General features: G+C 46.1%; 1 protein-coding gene across 4 annotated transcripts in view; it reads right to left on the bottom strand.

The window, feature by feature from the left end:
* Positions 1–22,568, bottom strand: part of CNTN2 (contactin 2) — a 72,576-nt gene that overhangs the window by 12,991 nt on the left and 37,017 nt on the right. For all 4 annotated transcript variants that reach the window (XM_082228142.1, XM_082228140.1, XM_082228143.1 and 1 more), the window contains exons 4-18: positions 20,321–20,496; positions 18,558–18,653; positions 16,104–16,313; positions 14,979–15,078; positions 13,780–13,955; positions 13,137–13,273; positions 9,785–9,914; positions 6,785–6,935; positions 5,434–5,561; positions 4,428–4,603; positions 4,074–4,194; positions 3,001–3,159; positions 2,736–2,885; positions 1,838–1,908; positions 226–460 (exon numbers count right to left, since the gene is read on the bottom strand). In XM_082228142.1, coding sequence (XP_082084268.1) covers positions 226–460; positions 1,838–1,908; positions 2,736–2,885; positions 3,001–3,159; positions 4,074–4,194; positions 4,428–4,603; positions 5,434–5,561; positions 6,785–6,935; positions 9,785–9,914; positions 13,137–13,273; positions 13,780–13,955; positions 14,979–15,078; positions 16,104–16,313; positions 18,558–18,653; positions 20,321–20,496 — 2,216 coding nt within the window. The remainder of the gene's footprint in view (positions 1–225; positions 461–1,837; positions 1,909–2,735; positions 2,886–3,000; positions 3,160–4,073; positions 4,195–4,427; positions 4,604–5,433; positions 5,562–6,784; positions 6,936–9,784; positions 9,915–13,136; positions 13,274–13,779; positions 13,956–14,978; positions 15,079–16,103; positions 16,314–18,557; positions 18,654–20,320; positions 20,497–22,568) is intronic.

The following is a 22,568-nucleotide window of genomic DNA, read 5'->3' as shown; positions in this document are numbered from 1 at the left end:
CAGCAAGACCTTGGAATTATGGGCAAATCTAATCCAAGTCTAGAAATATCTGCAAGGCGCAAAGATCAGGAGCCAGACACTTGGCCTCCTGTCAAAGGGCAAGGCAGGAAACAACTCTTGCAATGCTATTGATCTGGTGCTCTTGAGAGAAGCATCAGGTGGAAATTGAACTGAGCCGAAGCAATACTCGGAAGTATGCAATTCACTCTTATGATCCCAGCCTACCTTCCTCTGCAGAATGCACAATGGACACCAGGCTCTCTGGCCCCTCCCCCTTCCTGTTGAAGGCCTTGATCTTCACTTCAAAGGGAGTATAGGGAGCGATGCTCTCATTGCGATAAACATAATGTAGGGATTCCGCATGGGGCACGCTTGCTGTCTTCCACACCTGAGTGCCTTCTTTGCGAAAAGAGAGCCTATATCCAAAGCCGTCTCCATTTTGGTACTCCCGTTGCATTGGCTGAAATGCAGGTTGGGACCAGTTGAGGAGGAAAACAAAACAGAAAGACTCCACAACATTGGTCTGGATCCAGATTTCATATTCACATGACATGCTTTATACAGATTTATGCATACAACAGTGACATGCCAGCTGGTCAAACGAGCAAGAGAACAAAAAGGAGGTAAAATCTGGACTCGGGTAGCACAGTTTAAAATCAAGTATCCTTCTTAGAAACGAGAAGTACTTAGTAAGGTTATCTGAAGACTTGTAATGATAATTTTTTTACTTTTCTAATTTAAATTTTGAGGTGTTTTGTAATGAGTTATATTAGAATTGGAAGATATATAAAGTGCTGTGATATAAAGGTTACTTTTGAAAGCCAAGAAGTGGGAGGGAAAGAAGTCAGTAGGCTCCTAAAGAGCCAAATAAGTTAAGTGGGTAACAATGATGTGACTGTATATGTTTAAATGGAAAATTAATAAAAAATATTTTAAGAAAAGAAAAGTACTATTCACATGGAAATAATCCCGGATCCTTCTTTAAAGGATTTGTGGGATTTGACATCTTTCCGCAGGGCCTGCAAGACGGAGCTGTTCTGCCAGGCCTTTGGTCGGGGTTCAGTCTGATTCTTTTCTTTCTGTATAAGAACAAGCATTAAAGAGGCCTCCTAGTCCACTCGCAGGTCCTTTATAAGACCAGTGGTAACAGTTGGCCCTAGAGAATATTAACCACTCTCAATTTTACCCATGGATTGCCATCTGTCCAGATTTTAATTTGCTCTGAACTAATTTTAAGATGTATTTTAATTAATTGATTGCCTGTTTTTATGTTCTTATGCTCTTTGTATACTGTCTTAGTTTTATGATGTTAGCCGCCCTGAGCTAACTACTACTACTACTACTACTACTACTATTATAGATCAAATAGGGATCTTTTTTTTATAGAAAACAAAAGCCTATATTACTCTCAATTGATAGATTTATTTTACAAACATGTGCAAATTGAACTTCTTTATTAACTACATTGTCTGCATAATAGGATGGCAAATGGTGAGCTGGCACCAGAAGTGGCCTGGGAGGTAGTGGGATCCTTCCAGCAGTGGAGGTGCCACATGTGGCACATGCGCCCTAGAACATGGACTGGACGGCAACATCAGCCAGCAGGTAGACTGCCTGATGTCGGGATCCCTGCCCAATGCTGTGACAAACTCTGGTAAGCTGTAACCAAAGAAAGCTACAGTCATTGTTAACCCCTCCATGTGTTTGTGCTCCTGAACAACAAACATGCTTTTGCACGTAACACACAGTGATTATTTTGCCTACTCCCAGAAGAAATGCAAAGAAAAACAGAGAGCTGTCAGCAATGAAATTGCCCCCTTTTGTGTGGCTGGCTTACCGCCCAGTTGATGATGAGTTCCCCAGGTGCTCCTCCTCCTCCATTGAGCCCAGACGGTGCAACAGTAGGGGCTGGAGTGATCCCCCCAAAGAGAGGCAGAAGATGACAGGTTAAATCGGAAAACAAAAGTCAAGCAATACTAAAGAAAAGCACCGTTTCAATAATTAGAATCAATCAACTACATCATAAAGAAGGTATATTGAAGCAGAAATTCAGCTAGATTGTTCCACTGAACTTTCACCTGTGAAATATGAGTGTCAATTAAAAAAAAAAAAAACATTTAAAGGACACCACTTTGGAAAGTCTAAGGAAGTCCAAAAATGCATGCACTTAAAAAAGAAGGCCCAATAAATCACCACAGAAACTTTGTGGAGTTTTAAAATCAGACGTTCTAGTCCTCATGAAAATGTGAAGGTCATGTATCTTATAAGTTCATAAGCTGAAGAAGCAATTGATTGGGACAACCACTGGGTCAAAATAATTTCTGTGAGTCATTCCATCATTATAAGAATTCTGATAGCACCATGCAGTGAAACAACAACAACTACTTCTTCTTCTTCTTCTTCTTCTTCTTCTTCTTCTTCTTCTTCTTCTGGCTTTGGAAAATACCTTATTACATTTTTACCCCACCTTTCTTCCCAAAGGAGCTCAGGACAGCATACAACAAAAATACAGGCACAAAAATTAGAGTTAAAATCTGTTTCAGAATAAAATATCACTAAGATAGATAAGTACAGCAGGTGAGCGAAGCAATTTTGTAAGAAGGCATTTTCATACTACACCAAAATGCTGATCAGGTGGGGGAAGAGCTACAGCTTTACAGGGAGGGAGTTTCATAACCACAACGCCCACCAAAGAGAAGACCCTACCCTGCATCACCACTGGGTGGTGTACTCACCAGCTTCTTTGGTGCGGATCTTGGTAGAAGGCACGCTGGGTTCTCCCACTCCAAGGATGTTGCTGGCCAGGACCCGAAATTCATAATCCATCCATGGTATGAGGTTGGCCACTTGGGCCGTCTCTGCATTACCTTCAATATTTGCAGGATCTATAACCCAAAAGCACGAGAATAGAACAAATAGAGCAAGCAGTGCTAAAGGAATAACAGCGAAGCCTCCTACTGAAGCCTGTTCCGTGTGGGCCACTGCCCTCAAGACACTTACTGGTGCGCACTTGCTTCCACTTGGAGAAGAGTGGAGTGCGGGCCTGGATGACATATTTGGCAATGGGGCTGTGGTTATCAAAGCCTCGGCTCCAGCTCAGCTGCACTGTGGTGTCCTTGATGTCCCTCACCACCAACCCACCAGGTGGCCCTGGAGGACCTACCAAAAAGGGAAGAACAACAGACACAATGACATCCCAGAACCACGTAGAAGAACATTAAGAGAGAGGACTTTTGCTTCATGATACGTGTGCACATAATGCCTGTGCTAAAGGAGCTGCACTTGCTGCTGTTTAGTTACTGAGCCAGATTTAAGATGTCCATTTTCCTACATAAAGCCCTGAACAACTCAGAGCTACATCTTCTTCTGTACAGATTGAAGTTTGCAGATGGAGCCATCCTGACTGTACCAGGACCTATTAGGGGGGCAGTGCAGAGGAGGGCACCTGCCATATGGAATGGGCTACTCCATTGTGGCACCTGCCATATGGAATGGGCTTCCCATGGAGATTAGGTGAGCACCAATTGTGTGGTGTTTATGCCACCAATTGAAGTCACACCTCTTTACCAAGGCTTTCCCTGATCCTCAGTATCTTCCTATATAAAGAGAAATGTAAGGCTGTCATCACACAGCCCCCGTTGAAGGATTTGTAGTAACACACCACAATTCTGGATTTGCATTAAGTAAATCTTTCCACCTTGTTAGAAAAAGGTTCCATCTCTCTCTTTTGCTTTAGAATGCAATTCTATATGTGAATGTGTATATTTGTATGAAATGTAACTGGGCAGCCCTTACTATGAGATCAGCCTTTGCCAACCCTCTAAATACTTTGGACTATCTTTAATGATGGGCACTAGGGCATCAGGTTTACTAGACAGAGCCAACTTTACTCTGTAGCTTCACTAGTGGGTGAGTTGCGTTGCAAGATAAATATTCAGCTCTTATACTGTTTTGTGGAGAATATAAGTTGTCTGTCTTTCTGGGAGTGGGAGCAGGAGCAAGTGCAGGCAGAGGGCAACTTGTTTGGACTTGTCACTGCAAAAATTGTGGGGTGATGGGACAAGAAAAATTACCTCTTACAACCAGCAATGCTGACTCAGAAGCACTGTCCACCACTGTCTGAGCTGTGCAAGTATATCGACCAGCATGTTTCAGCTGAGCATTCAAGATCAAAAGGTCTCCAATGTTCTCTTTCTATGATAGAAGAATCAATAGGAATAATGTCAGAACCAAGCTGAGAAATTGCGGCATGCAAGTTTAAAAAGAGGAGAAAGGCAACAGAAAATCAGGCAGCATCTTAGCAGTGGGCAAATGATGAGATCTATCAGAGGACATCCCAATGAAAAGGTAGAAGGGTAATTGGTTCTCCTTGAATTGTGACCACCTTTCTGGAAATTACAGGGCATCATGGGATTTGCAGTACTCACTGTACTAGCTCGCTTGTAGTGGCCTTCGGACTTGACAAAGTCGATGAGAAAGTCATCCAGGAACCAAGTAAAGGTGAGGTCCATTGTTGGGTCATGAGAGGCACGGCATTGAAGGGTAATATTTTCACCTACATTAATGTCAGCACTGGATGGTGCGAGGGTGATTTTAGTGGCATCTGCAGAAAAAAGCAGGTGAGATGATCGTTGGTTGTCAATAGTTGTTTGTGCATATCAGTTTTCATTAACATAACACGGGCACAGAAAAAGGTGAATGACATCTGTCTCTGAATACAGATTTGCTGGTGAAAAAAATAACTAGAAACTAGGAAAGCCCAGAGCACCTCAGTTATGGTTCTGCCATCCCCAAAGAATCAGTGAGAAGGGCTGCAACACTGTCGTCTTGAACCAGTTGTATCTTTTACTGTGTGCTTAATGTGGTTGGAAAGGAAGGAAAGCCCACTTTAATTACTTCAGTGAACTAGCAATAAACTCTTCTCTTGCTGTAGTACTTGCAGGGCAGAAATGATGGCAAAATGTATTGTTGACCTTTCCATTATTGCAGTGTTTCTCAAACAGCACGCAGGGACTCGCCACATGGCCTCAGTGCCACAGCTTGTTTCCTCACTTGCCTACCCCACCCCTAGCTATGCCACAGCCTTTCGGCTGGACTAAAGTCAGCCTCAATGATTCCTTGCATGATGGGAGAGAGAGAAGTCTGAGGCTAGTGGGAGAGAGGGAGGGTCTCCCTCTTCTGAGGGGAAAGTGCCAGAGGAGGTGCTGAAGGAAATGAGAAAGTAAGATAATACGATAATACTTAGCAACAACAACAAACTGCAAATAGAAAGGAAGGGGATAACTGAGGAGACCTGTTATGGGAAAAATAAGAGAATTTTGTGACTGTGGGCCCTCAGTAATTTTCAGCCTCCTTGAGTAGGCCCTGGGGGTAGGAAGCTTGAGAATCCCTGCATTATTACATTTGGTCCCAGTGGCAATAAGATGCCCTTACCTCGAACTGAGAGAACTCCTGTGCTGTTTGCTTTGCCCATGAAATTCTCTGCGAAGCAGGTGTATTTGCCCTCATCTAACTTGCTAATATTCTGAATGATCAAGGTGCCATCTGGAGTGATGGTGATGCTGCAGCGGAAGAAGAGCCCATCAGGAGAAAGTGAGAGAATAATTCAGCCAACCACAGACCCGCTTGCCTGTCATGGGACATGTAGCATGAAGGCAGTGATGAATTCTGTCAAATGCGTCAGCTGAAAGGTATTGGAAATACGTCGTATAACATTGGCCTTCCAAAGAAAGACTGAGGTGTGCCACTTGGCTGCAGCGATAGCGTGGCAGCTCTGTTTAGTTTTGTTTTAAGAGATAAAGGAGAAAGCGTTACTGGGAGAAAAGGGGATCCTAAGTCCTGCTCCCTGTTAGGGGTTATCAGTGGCGTAGCGTGGGGGGTGCAAGGGGGGCCGGCCGCACCGGGTGCAACATCTGGGGGGGCGCGCTCGCTGCCTCCGGAGTCGCCGAAGAGCCTCGGGCGCAGGCTGTAGCAGTGCCACATGTCTCGCGGAACCGACAAGCTGTGCGCGTGCCCGGGCTGAAGGCGTCCGGCAGGCAGCAGCTCTCAGCGCTCGCCGCGGTCCCTGCGCGTCAGGCCCGCGGAGGACACGCCAGGCAGCCCCTCCTCACAGCCCCGCCTCCGCCGCTGCTGCAGCTGCTGGGCCATGTTGCATTTTCCTCGCCTCTCTGCCCCCCTCCTCCTCCGGGCAAGCGGCGTCGTTTGGGTGGCAGCGCCAGCGGCAACTCGCCTCAGATCACCTGACGCGGCAGGTTAGGGGTTGGGGGGCGCAAATTACTTGCCTTGCCCCGGGTTAGGGGGCACAAATTACTTGCCTTGCCCCGGGTGCTGACAACTCACGCTATGCCGCTGGGGGTTATCTTACATCTGGTCACCTGACAGCAGAAAGATGATTCAAAGGTGGAGGTGGGTCTCATATGCAGGCTGCAGTTAAAGGTGCAGCAAACAACTGGATAACTATGTTATTTTACAAGCAAACAAGCAACTCTAGTTACTTTTGGAAGTTTTAAATCAGCAGGCTAGGATAGCCAACAGTAGCTATGATTAACTTTCACCAAAAAGAAATACATGTCCTTACTCTTGATGCTGCTTCTGAAGGATCAATCCTAAGGAGACTTACCCCACTGAACACACCGGGACAGCCTTCCAAGTGAACACACATGGGATCAGTTCCACACAATAAATTTAAGCTAACCAGAAGCCAGCAGGATAATTGCACTGAGAAGGGACTGCATGCTCAAAGCTACTTAGTCTTAGCTAGGAACTAGCTTAAGGGTCCTCATACCTGGAGCTGTTGCTCAGAAGCTCAGTCCCTTTGGTCCAGAGTATAATGGCCTTTGGTGCAGCTCTTGGCTGGCAGTGGATAATGATTTCTCCGCCTCGAGCTGCTGGTATTAGTCGCCTCACGGGGCTTAGCCGAAAATCTGGAGCAAAGGCTAAAGGGGAAAATAAAATGATTAAGTAGGTTTTACGAATGCTGAGCCCTGGGAATGGTAAAGGCGAGCTTCCTGTAGATTCTATAATAGTGCAAAAGTAACACAATAACATATATCATGGCTTCTGTTAAATAAAGTTGCCTGTTTGTTACTTGGACACCTAAAGTAATGTTGTAACAGTGAGGTGCCTCAGTGTTTAGTCCAAGTGAGACAAATGTAACTATGCAAACCTCCAATTCATTGAACAAAATGCAAATGTGATTGTGTTTTACACTGTGAAAATCAGCATGCTGCAAGTTCAGATCAATGAAGCCCAAAAAGTCTGAAATTGAACACTTTGAAGAATAAAATGTCAAAACCTAAGCTTGATTAATACTTCAAAATAGCTACATCTTAATTTTTGAACAGAAAGATTACTGATTCCAAGTGCAATTTCAAAGTCAGAACTTCAAAACTCAAAACCCTAGAAGTCATTGAATTTGAAACTGATTGAAATGTGTGTTTAATGTCTAAAAGGGCAGCTGCCTGTTTCTGTTCAGTCCTGTCAAAGCAAATGAGCCAGAAATACACGCAGTTAATAAAATCTATAGGCCTAAAAAACAATATAGGGGGAAATGTTGTGGCTAATTAGAGAAGTTTGATTCACCTCTATTCATCTTACATCAGACTGAATTCACATACCAATATGGATGAAAAAGTCTGCTAGTTTCACTATGCATGTAGGCATATTTCAATCTTGGCTGCGACAGTGCCTTGATCTTTGAGAAAAACCAACTGAGATTGGCCATAAATACTGTATTGCCTCATAACCTAAGCAGATGTTGACATTTCAAATTAAAACCATTTGAGGTTTCTTAGATTTTTCTTGCCACTAAAACTGCTAGAATACAATCTGTTAACAGCAGTCCTCCAGGACTAAAGAAAATAAAATGTTAAAAATGAAATTCACCATGAAGCAATATGGCAAAGTATTAGGCCAGTCCATTATCTTACTGCTTTTTAGACAGGGAATCTGCCAATATTTAAGATTAAAATCCAAGCATTAATACTAGTGAACAAGTCCCATTCAACACACAGGGCTCACTTCTGGAGAAATACCGTATTTTTCGCCCCATAAGACGCACTTTTTCCTCTCCAAAAATGAAGAGGAAATCGGGGTGCGTCTTATGGGGCGAATGCCTGCAAGCCTCGCGCGCCCGGCAGGAGGTCCCACCGGGTGCGCGAGGCTTGGGGCGGCAGCCTGTCGCCCGAAGCACGGGGAGCCCTCGGGAGGGCTCCCCCTGCTTCGGGCGAGTGTCTGCAAGCCTCGCGCACCCGGCAGGAGGTCCCACCGGGTGCGCGAGGCTTGGGGCGGCAGCCTGTCGCCCAAAGCACGGGGAGCCCTCGGGAGGGCTCCCCCTGCTTTGGGCGAGTGTCTGCAAGCCTCGCGCACCCGGCAGGAGGTCCCACCGGGTGCGCGAGGCTTGGGGCGGCAGCGGACTGCTTGCGCGCACCTAGAAGCTTGGGGCGCGCTGCACACACCCCAAGCTTCTAGGTGCGCGCAAGCAGTCCGCTGCCGCCCCAAGCCTCGCGCACCCGGTGGGCCCTCCTGCCGGGTGCGCGAGGCTTGGGGCGGCAGCGGACTGCTAGCTTCTAGGTGCGCGCAAGCAGTCCGCTGCCGCCCCAAGCCTCGCGCACCCGGTGGGCCCTCCTGCCGGGTGCGTGAGGCTTGGGGCGGCAGCGGACTGCTAGCTTCTAGGTGCGCGCAAGCAGTCCGCTGCCGCCCCAAGCCTCGCGCACCCGGTGGGACCTCCTGTCGGGTGCGCGAGGCTTGGGGCGGCAGCGGACTGCTTGCGCGCACCTAGAAGCTTGGGGCGCGCTGAGCTCAGCACGCCCCAAGCTTCCAGGTGCGCGCAAGCAGTCCGCTGCCGCCCCAAGCCTCGCGCACCTGGTGGGACCTCCTGCCGGGTGCGCAAGGCTTGGGGCGGCAGCGGACCGCTAGCTTCTAGGTGCGCGCAAGCAGTCCGCTGCCGCCCCAAGCCTCGCGCACCCGGTGGGCCCTCCTGCCAGGTGCGCGAGGCTTGGGGCGGCAGCGGACTGCTAGCTTCTAGGTGCGCGCAAGCAGTCCGCTGCCGCCCCAAGCCTCGCGCACCCGGTGGGACCTCCTGCTGGGTGCGCGAGGCTTGGGGCGGCAGCGGACTGCTAGCTTCTAGGTGCGCGCAAGCAGTCCGCTGCCGCCCCAAGCCTCGCGCACCCGGTGGGCCCTCCTGCCGGGTGCGCGAGGCTTGGGGCGGCAGCGGACTGCTAGCTTCTAGGTGCGCGCAAGCAGTCCGCTGCCGCCCCAAGCCTCGCGCACCCAGTGGGACCTCCTGCCAGGTGCGCGAGGCTTGGGGCGGCAGCGGACTGCTTGCGCGCACCTAGAAGCTTGGGGCGCGCTGAGCTCAGCACGTCCCAAGCTCCTGTTATAGCGCAGCGATCCGCTAGCCCTGGTAGAGCCCCGCGGCTCTCCCAGGGCTAGCGGACTGCTTGCCGGCACGCAGAAGCTTGGGGCGCGCTGACCTCAGCTTGCCCCAAGCTTCTGGATTAGCGCAGGGGTCCGCTAGCCCTGGGAAAGGCGCCCGGCTCTCCCACGCTAGCGGAGACCTTGCCGGCACGCAGAAGCTTGGGGCGCGCTGAGCTCCGCACACCCCAAGCTCCTGGTGTAGCGCAGCGCACCTGGGGGGGAAATAAATTTTTTTTCCTTTATTTCCCCCCAAAATATCTAGGTGCGTCTTATGGGCCGGTGCGTCTTATGGGGCGAAAAATACGGTAACCCCCTTTCTAAAGCATATTGGTATTGCCCAGACAACCCACAGAAATCCAGAACGTACCTTGCACAGCCAATTCAGCACTTGCATAAATGCTGCCATGCTTGTTCTCTCCTACACACTGGTACATCCCAGAGTCCTCCATTGTTAACTTTAAAATCCTCAAATCCCCACTATTCACTTCAATGCGATTCTGTGCAAACAAGTAGATTAGGTGGTTAGATCACAACACAGAGCATGAAATGCAAGTGCTATATACATAGAAGTGAGTTTCAGTAGAGAACATCACATTACCCTTCTCAGTAGTGACACGGTTGTGCTGTTCAACACATTTGCCCTATTCTGTGCCTGCTGCCACTCACGTGTCTCTGTGCATATGCCTAGAGGGCATGGTTAGCCTCTGGCCTATGGGCCCTCCAAATGTGGTCCTTCGGGCTTTCTTTCTGCCCCAGGGAGTCTCTTTAGGCCATGGTCTGTCTCCAAGGCCATGACTCCTCACTGTTCCTCATCAGGTTGTCCTGAATGGAAAGTTTCATTGAAAGGTGATCGTACCTCTTGTTTGAATGGAGAGATGTGTATTTGTTGTAATCAGTTTATGTATAGAAAACTCTGCCTTTTTCTTTGCTGGAATTCAGCCTACCAAACACAGGTAAGAGACATTAACATCTCTGTCAACTATTGCCTCTGGCCCTGCCTTCCATTGGTATACAGCCTTTGGAAAGTTGTCTATAGATACAGACCAACTTTGGTATACAGAAACAGTGCAACAACTGAAGCGCAGCAGACGTCATCTCTAAGGATATCTGTCCAGTTTAAAAAGCTATTGTTTGATATTTTGCTCACCCACAGCTGGACATATTGTCTTGAAAAACAGAACAATGCAAATGAATATGCCATGTTCTCAGCAGATTCACTCCATTGAATGCCTGACCCCAATATTTATATGTGGCCCACGCTTTCGTGCCCAGAAATCTCTCCAACCAATTTCTCCCCAGAAAGACAGCAGTTTATAATTTAAAGATCCTAGCATTGCAATGCAGATTAAAAATATCCAGTAGCTGAGGGGTTCCAGTCAGACAATTTAGAAGTGGCAAATAAGAAAAAAATGACTATGGGGGAAACAAAACAAAACAAAACAAAACAAAACAAAACCACACACAACAGTTTTTGAGGCAAAAGTTAAGGCTCAAGTTCTTAATGCATTTCGAAGCAACTGGGGTCTCTCCCATGTGTACAACAATGTGAGGCTGCAATCCTAAAGTCATGTATCTGGGAAGAGGTCCCCACTAAATTCAATGGAACCTACTTCTGAGACAAATATATAATTATGCTGTGGAAAAGGAGCAGAAAGAGACATTCAGGAGCATGTGTACTTCTGTTCTTACAAAGGTCACCCCGGTTTGTTTTTTCGTTTTGCTATTTGTACATTAAGGTGCAGCTCTATCAATTCCAACTTAAAAGCAGCCAGGTAGCAATCCTCTTTGTTGAAGATCAAAAGTGTGGCACACTGGTGTAGCAAAAGGAAGGATTTATGACACAACAGAGGCCATCATACAAGGCAACCAAATCAGTTTCTGAGCCAAAACTGGACCTAAACCCCAGTTGATATGGGTCTAGAAAATCAGTTTCCTCCAAGAGCATCTGGATCTGGTCCATGACCACCTGCTCAGGAACCTTGCCCAAGAAGGGGAGATTGGAAACTGAATGGCAATTACTTAGGTTTTCCGAATCCACATAGGATTTCTTGAAGAGAGGTTTTACCACAGCTTTTTACCCTTGCCTTTTTACTATTCCCTCTCGCATGGAGGCATTAATCACCTCCCTGGCCCTTCCAGCTATCCTCCTCCTCCTTGCTAGTTTTTACCTGCCAAGAGGGGCAAGGGTCCAGAGTGTAAGTGGTCACCCAGACCAATCCAAGTACTTGTCCACATCATGCCTTACTGACTGAAACTTATCCAACATAACAGAGCTAGACAGTGCTCTGGACACCTTTAGAGATTAATCTGCTGTAACAGTAGAGTCAAAGTCTTGGCAAGATCAAGCAATTTTATTCTCAAAATGCTTTGCAAAAAAAATCACAGTGAGCTACTGTCAGTTCTACCACCTCCTTTGAACCAAACCATAAAAGGCCCCATACTACCTGGAAAAGCTCTGCTGGATGTCAAATGTGGTTCCCATGGAGGCAGCAAAGTATGCCTTCTTTGCTGCTTTCACTGCCACTAAATAGGCTAATGGTACATAGCTTGCTCTGTATTTTTATCATGTATTTCTCTGAAGGGTAACAAGGATTTCTGTATTTAAAGCCCTTCCTTTGTTTTCTAATCTGCTCTTGGAAAAGTCACACAATGTTAGCTAATATGTGAACTCCAAAGTCCACTACCCTTTCATGTAAGTCTCTCGGCTTTAGTACAACTTTGGCTTAATCCTTATTCTTTAAGCTTTCTGCCTTTGCATCAAAAGCCCTTCAGTTAAAATATCCCCTAACAATCCAAATTAACATGTTTGCTTATTACCCAGTTATAGCTCATTCACATCTTGAGTACCACTAATTCTTGCTAAGTTAATACCGACTGTGATTAATGGGAAGATAGTACAGAATGTGAGCAAAACCAAATTGTGACATTATTCATCCAATTAACAATTGTGTGATTATTTTAAAGGAAAACATATAACAAATGCTGGGGGACGAGATTTGGACTGGGACCCCAAAGGGGCATTTAACCCTTTGCCTTGCCTGCGGTCCAAATCCAGACTACCCTGCACAGCTGCTACGTGCAGCTAGGAAAAACATCCCTTTGGTGCAAGAACCAAAATAAAATCCTCCCCTCCTCCTCCAGATCAGTCTTCCCCACAGCTACTTACTACTTCTTAATTATTACTTTTTAAAATCATACAACTGTTAGCAGCATTCATAATGTCACATCTAGTTTGGGCCTAAGAACATAACCAGGAGAAATGAACATTTGAGGTTGTTTCCAGGTAGCTTACTGGCTTGAATTTACAGAATTGACAACAGGTGGCTGAACACAGGACTGTAGGGAGGGTTCACTGGTCTACCTAGCTCAGCACTGTCTACATTGACTAGTAGTTGCTCTCTAGGACAGGAGACTTTCCCAGACTGACCTGGAGATACTGGGGATTGAACATGGGACTTTCTGAATGCAGGGCAGATGTTCTACCTCTGAATCATGGCCCTAAGAATGCTCAATCCTTTCTCTTGACCTTAGTATGGCAGCTTCTAAGTTTTCTATTAGTTAGTTAGTGGCAGATAGCCTGCTTTGTACTTTCAACTGTGGTTTCCTTTGCTCCCATTGTTTAAACAGGTTTCACATTTATTATTGCGTTTTTATGTGGCATTTCTATTTTGCACCCCACCTACAAAAGGTAACCACAATGCCAGTGACAGATGGGCTACCTGAGAGGTTAAGGGCTGCCCGTTCCGTAGCCATTTGACGGTAGGCCTTGGCTTGCCAGCTGCAGCACAACTCCAGCGAAGGTCTGCTCCAATGTCAGCCTCTTTGTCTGAGATGACCTTCAGCCATTCTGGCTGAGCTATAAAAAGAACAAGAAGAGAACGGGACGTATGCACTTCAGACAGGAAGCAGTGCGAGATTCATGATGCTCAAGTTGTGGTGGGAATTTATTACAATGTGCGACCCCTAACAACCCACATTTCATTTCCAAAACAATGATTAAAAATATATATGGGGAAAACATGTAACTTGGAGGTTCACAGATTTGAACAACCCATCTCAGCCCTAGATTCTGCAGATTATTCCATCCTTAGGGATCCCTTATTTCATCGTTAGGCTTTAGGTTTCCACCCACCCTGTGCACTATTTGGGAAATATGAAAAGCACAGAGAAAGGTTCAAGAGGGACCTCCAGCTCTCTTTTCATTTGGATCAATGTACTAGGAAAGATGAAGAGCTGAGGGCTGCCTGTCAGGGGATTGCTGGGAGCTCCAACTATGCTGCCCCAAGCATTCTAAGGATGGGCGGGATAGAAATATAATAAAAGGATAAGATACTTGTGAAGGAACCTCCAGGAGTGCTTTACCTTGGATGATGATGCGGCCCCGATAGGTGTCTTTTCCTTGGGCATTTTCAGCTTCACACTCATAAGTGCCTTCATCTTCAAAGCCAATCTCCTTAAACTGTAGAAGGGGTTCAGTTGTGATCCACTCAGAGGACTGGCTACCATCCAACTTCCGCCATTTTATTCGAGGGACAGGGCTAGATTATAAATAAACCTCTGTAAAAGGGCACTTCAGACTTCGGGATCAATGCAACAGCAACAAACAGTGGAATCCAGTGTAATTCAATTATTTCCCTTTCCTCATTGTGAGCCTTATGTTTTCCATTTTTTAAACTAGCCAAGCTTTTCTCTTTGATCTGTTTGTAAACTATCGTTGTCTCTCACAACCCACACCTTAATTTACAGAAACAAGAGTTCTGTTGGCATTCAAGTCTTCTTATACATCATATCCTCTTGATGGGTGGGAAAAATCACTTCCACCTACCCACCTGCGATTCTCAGTTTGGTGTGGTCTTTGCACATGCTCAGAGGCACTCTTATTTATTATACCATCCATTTGAAGGCAAATACATAACATTAAAAACAGATTCTGGCGAGTTCAGGAGCAGCCTATGCACTATTTTGGTGGGGTGGGCAGTGCTATGGTGCCTTCCTCTTGACACCAGAATCAATGCTGCTTACCTGGATGGGGCAGGGCCACCCAGGTGCACTGGCAGCACCTGGTTGGCTCCATCTGTGTACCCAGGCAGCCCTGACTTCGCTGCTGCCCTGTACTACCCAGGTAAGTGGCAGCATCACCAGTGCTGGGAGGCTGACTCCACATCACCACACCAGCCACTCCTGGGTGGGACCTAGCTCAAACTAGTCAACGTTTACTGACCAACACCCCAAAGTCATCTAAAGGATTAGTAAATATTTCAGATTATTAAAAACCTCACTCGCAAACAGGGCAAAGGAGTAAAATAGATGGGGAATAGGGCTTCATCAAATGTTTGCTTGGTTATGTTCCAGATAATGCAGGCTAAGAATCTATGATCCTCAAACTTTCTTCAGGACAGAGTTTCTCTGATATTTAAAACAGCAGCTCTCTTCTTCCTTCCTCTTCTGCATTCTTGATTCCTCAGAACAGAGTCTACAATATTCAACTCATAACTATGTTGGCCTGCAACTTTTCTGCTGTCACCAGCAAGAGGCTGAATGCAATTGACACAAGTACTCACTTCCCAAAGGCAAAGCACTCCAAAGCCACCAGCTGCCCGGCCAGAGCATAAGTGTCAGAAGGAAACTTGGCTTTAATGCTGGGAGCAAACGGCCTGGAATCTGTGGGAAGGGGGACAAGAGGTTGAAAGCTTTAAAGCTACCCATGCAGGAGGCTGCAAAGCACAGGCCTCCAAAATGATTCATCTTCGAAAAAGTGCATGTTCGAAACCCAATGTTAAGTTCAGCATTTACTTTTTTGTGTACTTGCAGTTTTTACATTACTGGTGTGGCACAGCCGTGGCTGCCACACAGCCATCACCCACACTGCTCTGACGTAGCTTGTGATGGAAGAGGAGAGCGATGAGTAAGGAAATCCTGGTCCACCTCTGTTCCATCTAGCTCAGTGTCATCTACACCAGCATCTCTCAGCCTGATGCCTTCCAGATGTTTTTGTCAGCAGCTCCCATCACACTTGACCATTGGCTGGATGAATGAGGCAGATGAGAGTAGGAGCCCAACAACATCCGGAGGACACCAGGGTGGGAAAGGCTGGGATAGACTGACAGCCACTGGCTCTCCAGGGTTTTAGACAGGAGTCTTTCCCAGCCCAACCTGGAGAGACCAGGGATCAAACTGGAACCTGCTAGGTGCAAAGCATGTACCACACCATTGAGCTACAACAGATCCCCCTGAGGTGGCCTTAGGCCAGCCACTCTCTCTTAACTGTCCCAACCTATTCTGCTATATGGGGATGGTAAGAACGACCTACCTCTCCACCCACAAAAATATTCAGACCACCAAAGCCACTGGTTGGCTCCGAGGAGGAGGACTCAGATTTCAACACAGACAGCCAGGAAATAAGTGCTGAATATCACCCAGCTGCATGGAAGGCTCCCCACTCCCCATGAATAGTGCAATAGGGGATCCTCTGTAATCAGGGACCATGGCATCTTGCAGTCCCAAGTAGGCAAGGAACTGCTCATAGGACACCATACATGGCTGGCAGGTATGTTTGGCTTGGTGGGTCACAGGCTCTGCAGGCCTACTTCAGAAATGCCTCCATCTAGAGTTGGCCCGCCTAGCGCATCTCTCAGAGGGATCTGTTCAACTGTGCTTCCAACATTGTGGGTTGCCAGTGCACTGACCTTCTCTGAGAAGATTGAGCTGAGAAACTTTGCTAAAGACACTCTTCTGAATGGAATCAATCTGGCCAGTGACAAAGCAGGAGTAGTTGCCGAGGTCAGAGGCCTCTGTCTTAGCAATGTAAAGGTTTCCCGTTTTTTGGGAGATGAAACGCCTTCCGTCTGCTGGGATGAAGTTGGGGAATTCGTTCACAAACCAGCGGTATGCAAGTCCTGTGTGCAAAGGGAGAGAGAGGGAGAGGATGAAACACTGGCTCCTCTGTATCAGAGTGACGCTCGGAGGCTGACCTCAGTACGCTATTTCCCAGACTGAGACACAAACTCTGTCCAGTAGCTATTCATTCGCTATGAACAAAGAAACAAAAGTGAGCGTATTTGTTGTTTTTCTAGACGGGATGTACAATGCTCCCACAATGTTCATTTTTAGAGAACTGAACCTGATGCCCTCCAATTTCTTGACAAGAACTTTGGACCTGCTATTGGTTTCTTCCTTTACTACTTCCGACTCCTCATGCCACAGATTGTGGGCTAAAGTTTAACAGTCCTGTGGGTCTCAGCCAAAGGTTTCTCAAAGTTTTCCATACCAGAATTCCCTTTCTTCCACCCCCACCCCCACAAGAGATCTCTTCTCAGTCACATGCCCTTTCCCTTCCTTACGCGCACTGCAACCCCCCACCCACCAAGTAATAATCATGCGGTCCCCTGATAACCAAAATGTGTAGGGTGGAAGGTAGAGATGAACTGAAATCACATCCCTGAAATATTCAACTACAGATTCGCCTATACAAAGAGCATTAATGATTCAATTTCTACAATATCAGCTTCTGGCATGAAATCGACAGCACTGATTTTCATTGTTTCCTGGGAGAATTCCAGAATTCACAGCCGCAGAATTTAGTCTGAGATGAACAGAGCAATTCATGCTTCTTAGAGAACATTTCAGCTACCTGTACATACAAGAAAGCATGGGATGCAATAAACCAAGACCTACTGTGAGTAGTCCCATTGAAATGAATGAACGAACCTAAGTTAAACAGATAAATTACTTTCCATGAGTCTACTCTGAGTAGGACTAGCATTTAATACCAGCCCATAGCAACTGCTGTTTACACATGATAAGCAGGTTATTGCTTCAACCATAAAGACCAGGCACAACTTAGCGCTTATCTACACCTCTCTTTGCCTGCTGCTTTCCCTTGGTGATAACCTGCAGTTTAGCAGGTTATTGGGTTTTCCATGGACTGCCATTTGTTTCAATTTAGCATGAAAGAGGTTTTCCAAGGGATAGTGGCAGGGCACAGGGAAAACTGCTCAGACCTATATGAACAAAATGGAAAAGTTGGAGCTTCCTTTCTTTTCTTCCCCTCCCCCCTTTGTTTAATTTATTTCAATCTGATATAAAATTACAAAAAAGACTTCTCAAAGACAATGTAATTACAATATAGATTCCAGTATATTATAAATGTTAACCATTAATCAAACAGAGAGACATTTAGATGCAATACATTTCTCCTTTGGGATAGAGCCTTGGTAGTTTATCAGTTTCTGCTGTTCTGAAGTCTGGCTTAAGCATTCTGGTGTAGAAAACAACAGCAGCATGTTTCCAGTATTTTGCAAGGATAATTGTTGCCACAAAATTTTTTAAAAATCAGTGATTTTAACAGGAGGATATGATTACATAAGGTGTGGAGAAAGTGGATAGTTTTCTCCCTTTCTCGTAATATTAGAAACTCAGGGCTATCTAATGAAACAGAAAGTTGGAAGATTCAGGACAGTCAAAAGAAAGTACTTCACAGTTGACTATGGAACATAGGGCTATCAAGGGTTCCTAGCCATAACAGGTATGTTCTGCCTCCATGGTCAAAGGCAGTAATGATTCTGAGTACCATTTGCTGGAAGCCACGGGATGGGAGAGTGCCTTGCTTGCTGGTTTCACACAGCCATCTAGTTGGCCACTGTGAGAGCATGATGCTGGACTAGGTGGAACAGCTGGCCTGATCCAGAAGGACATTCTTAGGTTCATATGAATTAACTACCAAACAAGGTAATAATGGCCACCACACTTTAAAAGAGCATTAGACAAATTCATGGGTGATAAGTTTACCAACAGCTGCTAGCCCAAATGGCGATGTTCTGCTCCAACGTTTGAGACATCATTCCTCTGAATACCAGATGTTTGGAACTGAAAGTAGAGACAGCGCTGTTGCACTCATGTCCTGCTTATGGGTTTTCTATGGGCATCTGTTTGACCGCTTTGAGAACAGGCTATTGAACTAGATGGGCCTTAGGCTTTATCCAGCAGAGTTCTGATTATGCTCTCACGAAAGGAATGGCTTTGTCCAAATTGCTAAACACAATTGTGTATGGGTTTATACCATTAGCTACCCCTGTCATTTGATGGATTGCTCCCTGAATATGGGTGAGAACCTCATTTCTAGTGCGCTGTCATTGTCTCACCTGGGTAATGGGGAGGTGGGCTGCAAGTAAACATCACCCCCCAGCCCTCCGTAACCCTCACGGGGTCTCGCTCTTCTGTAGAGAATTCCTGCAAAACTAAACACAAGAAATTAGTGGAGGTGATGAAACATGAGCTATGAAAGCCTAACAATCTTACAAATTAGATCTTTCTCTGCTCAGAGAGAAATGATGCTAGTTACAGGCAATCATGCTTCCATCATATCAAAAGGAAATTAAATTGAGAGAGTAACGGCAGATGGCATCAGGAACAGCACTCAGAAAATGTGCTGGGAATGAACTAGCTAAATCAATACTATCCCCACTGCAATATCTATCTATCTATCTATCTATCTATCTATCTATCTATCTATCATCTATCTTTTTCAAACGTATATTCAGCCATTTTGGTCATCAGCGGCTCCTAAAAATGGCGTACAATTTTTTAAAAATACGCATACAAGAGCAAAAACCCAAGATTAAAACATGTGAACATTTCAGTGGACAAACAATAAAACATCAGAGCAGCACCACCAAGATAAAAAAATTAGAAGGACTCAACCCCCTGTTGTATGAAAGAAAATGCTTTTGCTATCTTTCAAAAAGCCCTTGGTGAATCTGTCTGCTAAACCACCCTGGGTAATCAATTTTACAGAGTGAGTGGCACCACCAAAAATATCCTACCCCTCATATCAGAAGTCTGGGGCATACGTAAAATTCATACAGAATATCATCTGATGACCTACACAAATAGGAGGAGACAACCCCTGAGGTAACATGGAACTAGGGCTGAAAGGTTAAAAACACAACCCAGTTTTGTCTGGAAAGTAACAGGAAGCCAGAATCAGAAATAAGTTCCCGGCAGCTGGCGCTAGTTCACAGCCAAGCTGCCCCAGAACAACCACATTTCCTAAACGCACTCTCTATTCAGCAGTGATGGAACTTCTCACATCCACATACTCATCAAAATAGCTCATGTCTTTAGCATCTTGGCTGAAGTCACATAACCCTTGTGGTAATAACAACAACAACAACAACAACAACAACAACAACAATAATAATACAAAATATAATATTTATGCTCCACTCATTTATGCTCCCAATGGCATCTTAAAAACACGATAAAACATCAAACATTAAAAACTTCCCTAAACAGGGTTGCCTTCAGATGTCTTCTAAAAGTCAGATAGTTGGTAAAAGTTCCCTTTAAAACATACTTCAAGAACTTTAACCTGCTTATGCTTGGAGCTCTCACAACACCATCCTTCTCTTGCTCAGTAAAATGTTAGCCAGTTTTAATCCATGCTGGTGCCCAGCATTTGGCCCTCCTGAAATAGCTGTGATATACATGGGCCACCTCACTCTCCTTAGAGGGGCAATGGTTCAGAACCATTATCCAAGTGCCTGAATTCCCATAGGACAATGAAAGGGACTGGGGTCCTCATTCATGTTCCCCCCTTTGTTTGTCCTCCACTGTCCTCATCTAAACACAGATCCCTTTGGGCAAATAGAAGGGATCATGCAGACCATTTGGGCAACCCGACCGGCTCCCTCAAGTCCCCAGCCTCCTCTATCACCCCATCCCTCTGCTCAGCCTGCTCAACTTGTATGATTTCTGAGGGCACATGCCAGCGTATCCAATTTCTCAATGCTTCACTGCCACCCTTGGCTGTGATGCTGCCAGGGAACCATGGATGGCACATTGCTTGGCTCCCTTCTGTTTTACTCCTCTTCTGCACCAAATTGTCTTCAGAAAATCCACTTACAGCCAAAGCGAATGGAAGCTTCTCTGCTGACTACGGTGCCCACCGAGTTGGATGCCACACACTGGTAGGACCCAGTGTCTTTGGCTTTCACTGGGTTGCTGATCACCAGGTTGCCCCCGTTCAACCTATAACGGGAATCTGGCTCTATTTTGATCTCTGTGCCATTCATCTTCCACCTGCCAAGACAATGGTATTTGGTTGGAGTGGGGAAAGAACAGAGTCATCACAGCTGCACATTAACATTGTCCTGAATAACAACACACACTGGCATTTATGATGTACACAAAAACCCTCAATAGGACCTATTGTAGGACAGTGGCTGAATGGTGGATGCTGTCTCAGTAGCTACAATGCCAGCCCAGTAATCAGGGGGCGAAATGGCTGCACTTTGACGAATGCTAAAGAAAATCCAAATCTCAATGATTATTCTAAGAGCCTTTAGGCTGTGTTTTATCTCACCAGGAAGCACATCACTCACCAGGGTTGGCCTCAACATCTCTGACTGGGTTTGTTTGATACTGCTATAAATTATTTAACTTTGCTCTGCAGGCCTTCCTGCTTTCCAGATCTAGTCTTCTGAAAAATGCTCTCTCATTTTGCCCTATCCTGTTCATGGATGCTTCCAGACAGGGACGCTTCAGCAGCACCCAACCATTGCTCTTCTGCTTCCAGAGTGGAATAACAATGCTATTCCCAGACTTCTGTGAGGAGCCCCATTTTCCCCAGCCCCAAACATTTGGAAGGGACACTTTGGAAGGGACATTGAGACCATTGTGTATTGGGAAAGGGTTAAAGCAGGCATAGGCAAACTCGGCCCACCAGATGTTTTGGGACTACAACTCCCATTATCCCTAGCTAACAGAACCAGTGGTCAGGGTTGATGGGAACTGTAGTCCCAAAAACATCTGGAGGGCCGGGTTTGCCTATGCCTGGGTAAAAGACTCCTTTCACCTTCATTGCACTCTGAGTCATGATTCCAAACCCCGACTACAATTGGGGCGGGGAAGAAAAATAGCTGGCGTAAAGGAAAAAGGACTTAGTGGAGTTGGAGTGGATTTATGGAGATAAGAGACAGACCAGAGAGAGAAAATAACTACAGAGAGGGTGGGGAACCTGTTTCAGCCTGAGGGCTCAGTTGGCCACCTAGTCCAATCCCCTGCAATGCAGGAATCCTCCCCACAGCTGTCCCCAGGTGGCCTCGAACCACCAACCTTCCAATTAACAGCCAGACGCAGTGACCCATTGCACCACAGATGCACTAACAGAAGACGACTTATCTGCAATCTCGGCCCTGTGATGCTTAGTACCAAGATCAGAGATCGCTTTGCCTAATGGCTCAGAGCATATCTCCAATCTAACGATTAGATTTTAATCACGAGAAGTTAGTAGATGTGCCAACTGAGCCAAAGCAAGGCGAGTAATGGTAAGTCAGAAAATGACATGGAACGATTGGCAGGTGGGCAGGGCTTATTGGGACTGGCTTGGTTGACCAGACTGAGGGATGTGGTAGGCCACATTAAGCTTTTGGACCAGAGGTCCCCCACTGATGAGTTAGAGCAGGCTTCCTCAAACTCGGCCCTCCAGATGTTTTTGGCCTACAACTCCCATGATCCCTACCTAGCAGGACCAGTGGGCAGGGATGATGGGAACTGTAGTCTCAAAAACATCTGGAGGGCCGGGTTTGCCTATGCCTGGGTAAAAGACTCCTTTCACCTTCATTGCACTCTGAGTCATGATTCCAAACCCCGACTACAATTGGGGCGGGGAAGAAAAATAGCCGGCGTAAAGGAAAAAGGACTTAGTGGAGTTGGAGTGGATTTATGGAGAGAAGAGACAGACCAGAGAGAGAAAATAACTACAGAGAGGGTGGGGAACCTGTTTCAGCCTGAGGGCTCAGTTGGCCACCTAGTCCATGATCCCTACCTAGCAGGACCAGTGGGCAGGGATGATGGGAACTGTAGTCTCAAAAACATCTGGAGGGCTGAGTTTGAGAAAGCCTGAGTTAGAGCAAGCTACCCAGGCCAGAATAGCTGTGCAATAGGCCATTTATGTTTATTGAATTAAGCAATTATTCCACTGAGCTGAAACACCCTCAGGTTTTCTGAACTCAAAGGTGGGGAGGAAGCTGAGCAGGGAAATAATGAAACAGAGTTTAAACCAACATATTTAGCCTGCAATCCTATATTCACTTTCCAGAGAATCAGCCCCATTGAACTCTGCAGGACTTACTCTTGAGTATAGGATTGCC

The sequence above is a fragment of the Podarcis vaucheri genome (genome assembly GCF_965113315.1).
Source record: "Podarcis vaucheri genome assembly, chromosome: 6".
NCBI lineage: Eukaryota > Metazoa > Chordata > Lepidosauria > Squamata > Lacertidae > Podarcis > Podarcis vaucheri.
The sequence above is the reverse complement of the archived record's forward strand: the minus strand, read 5'-3'. Positions and strand labels throughout refer to the sequence as shown.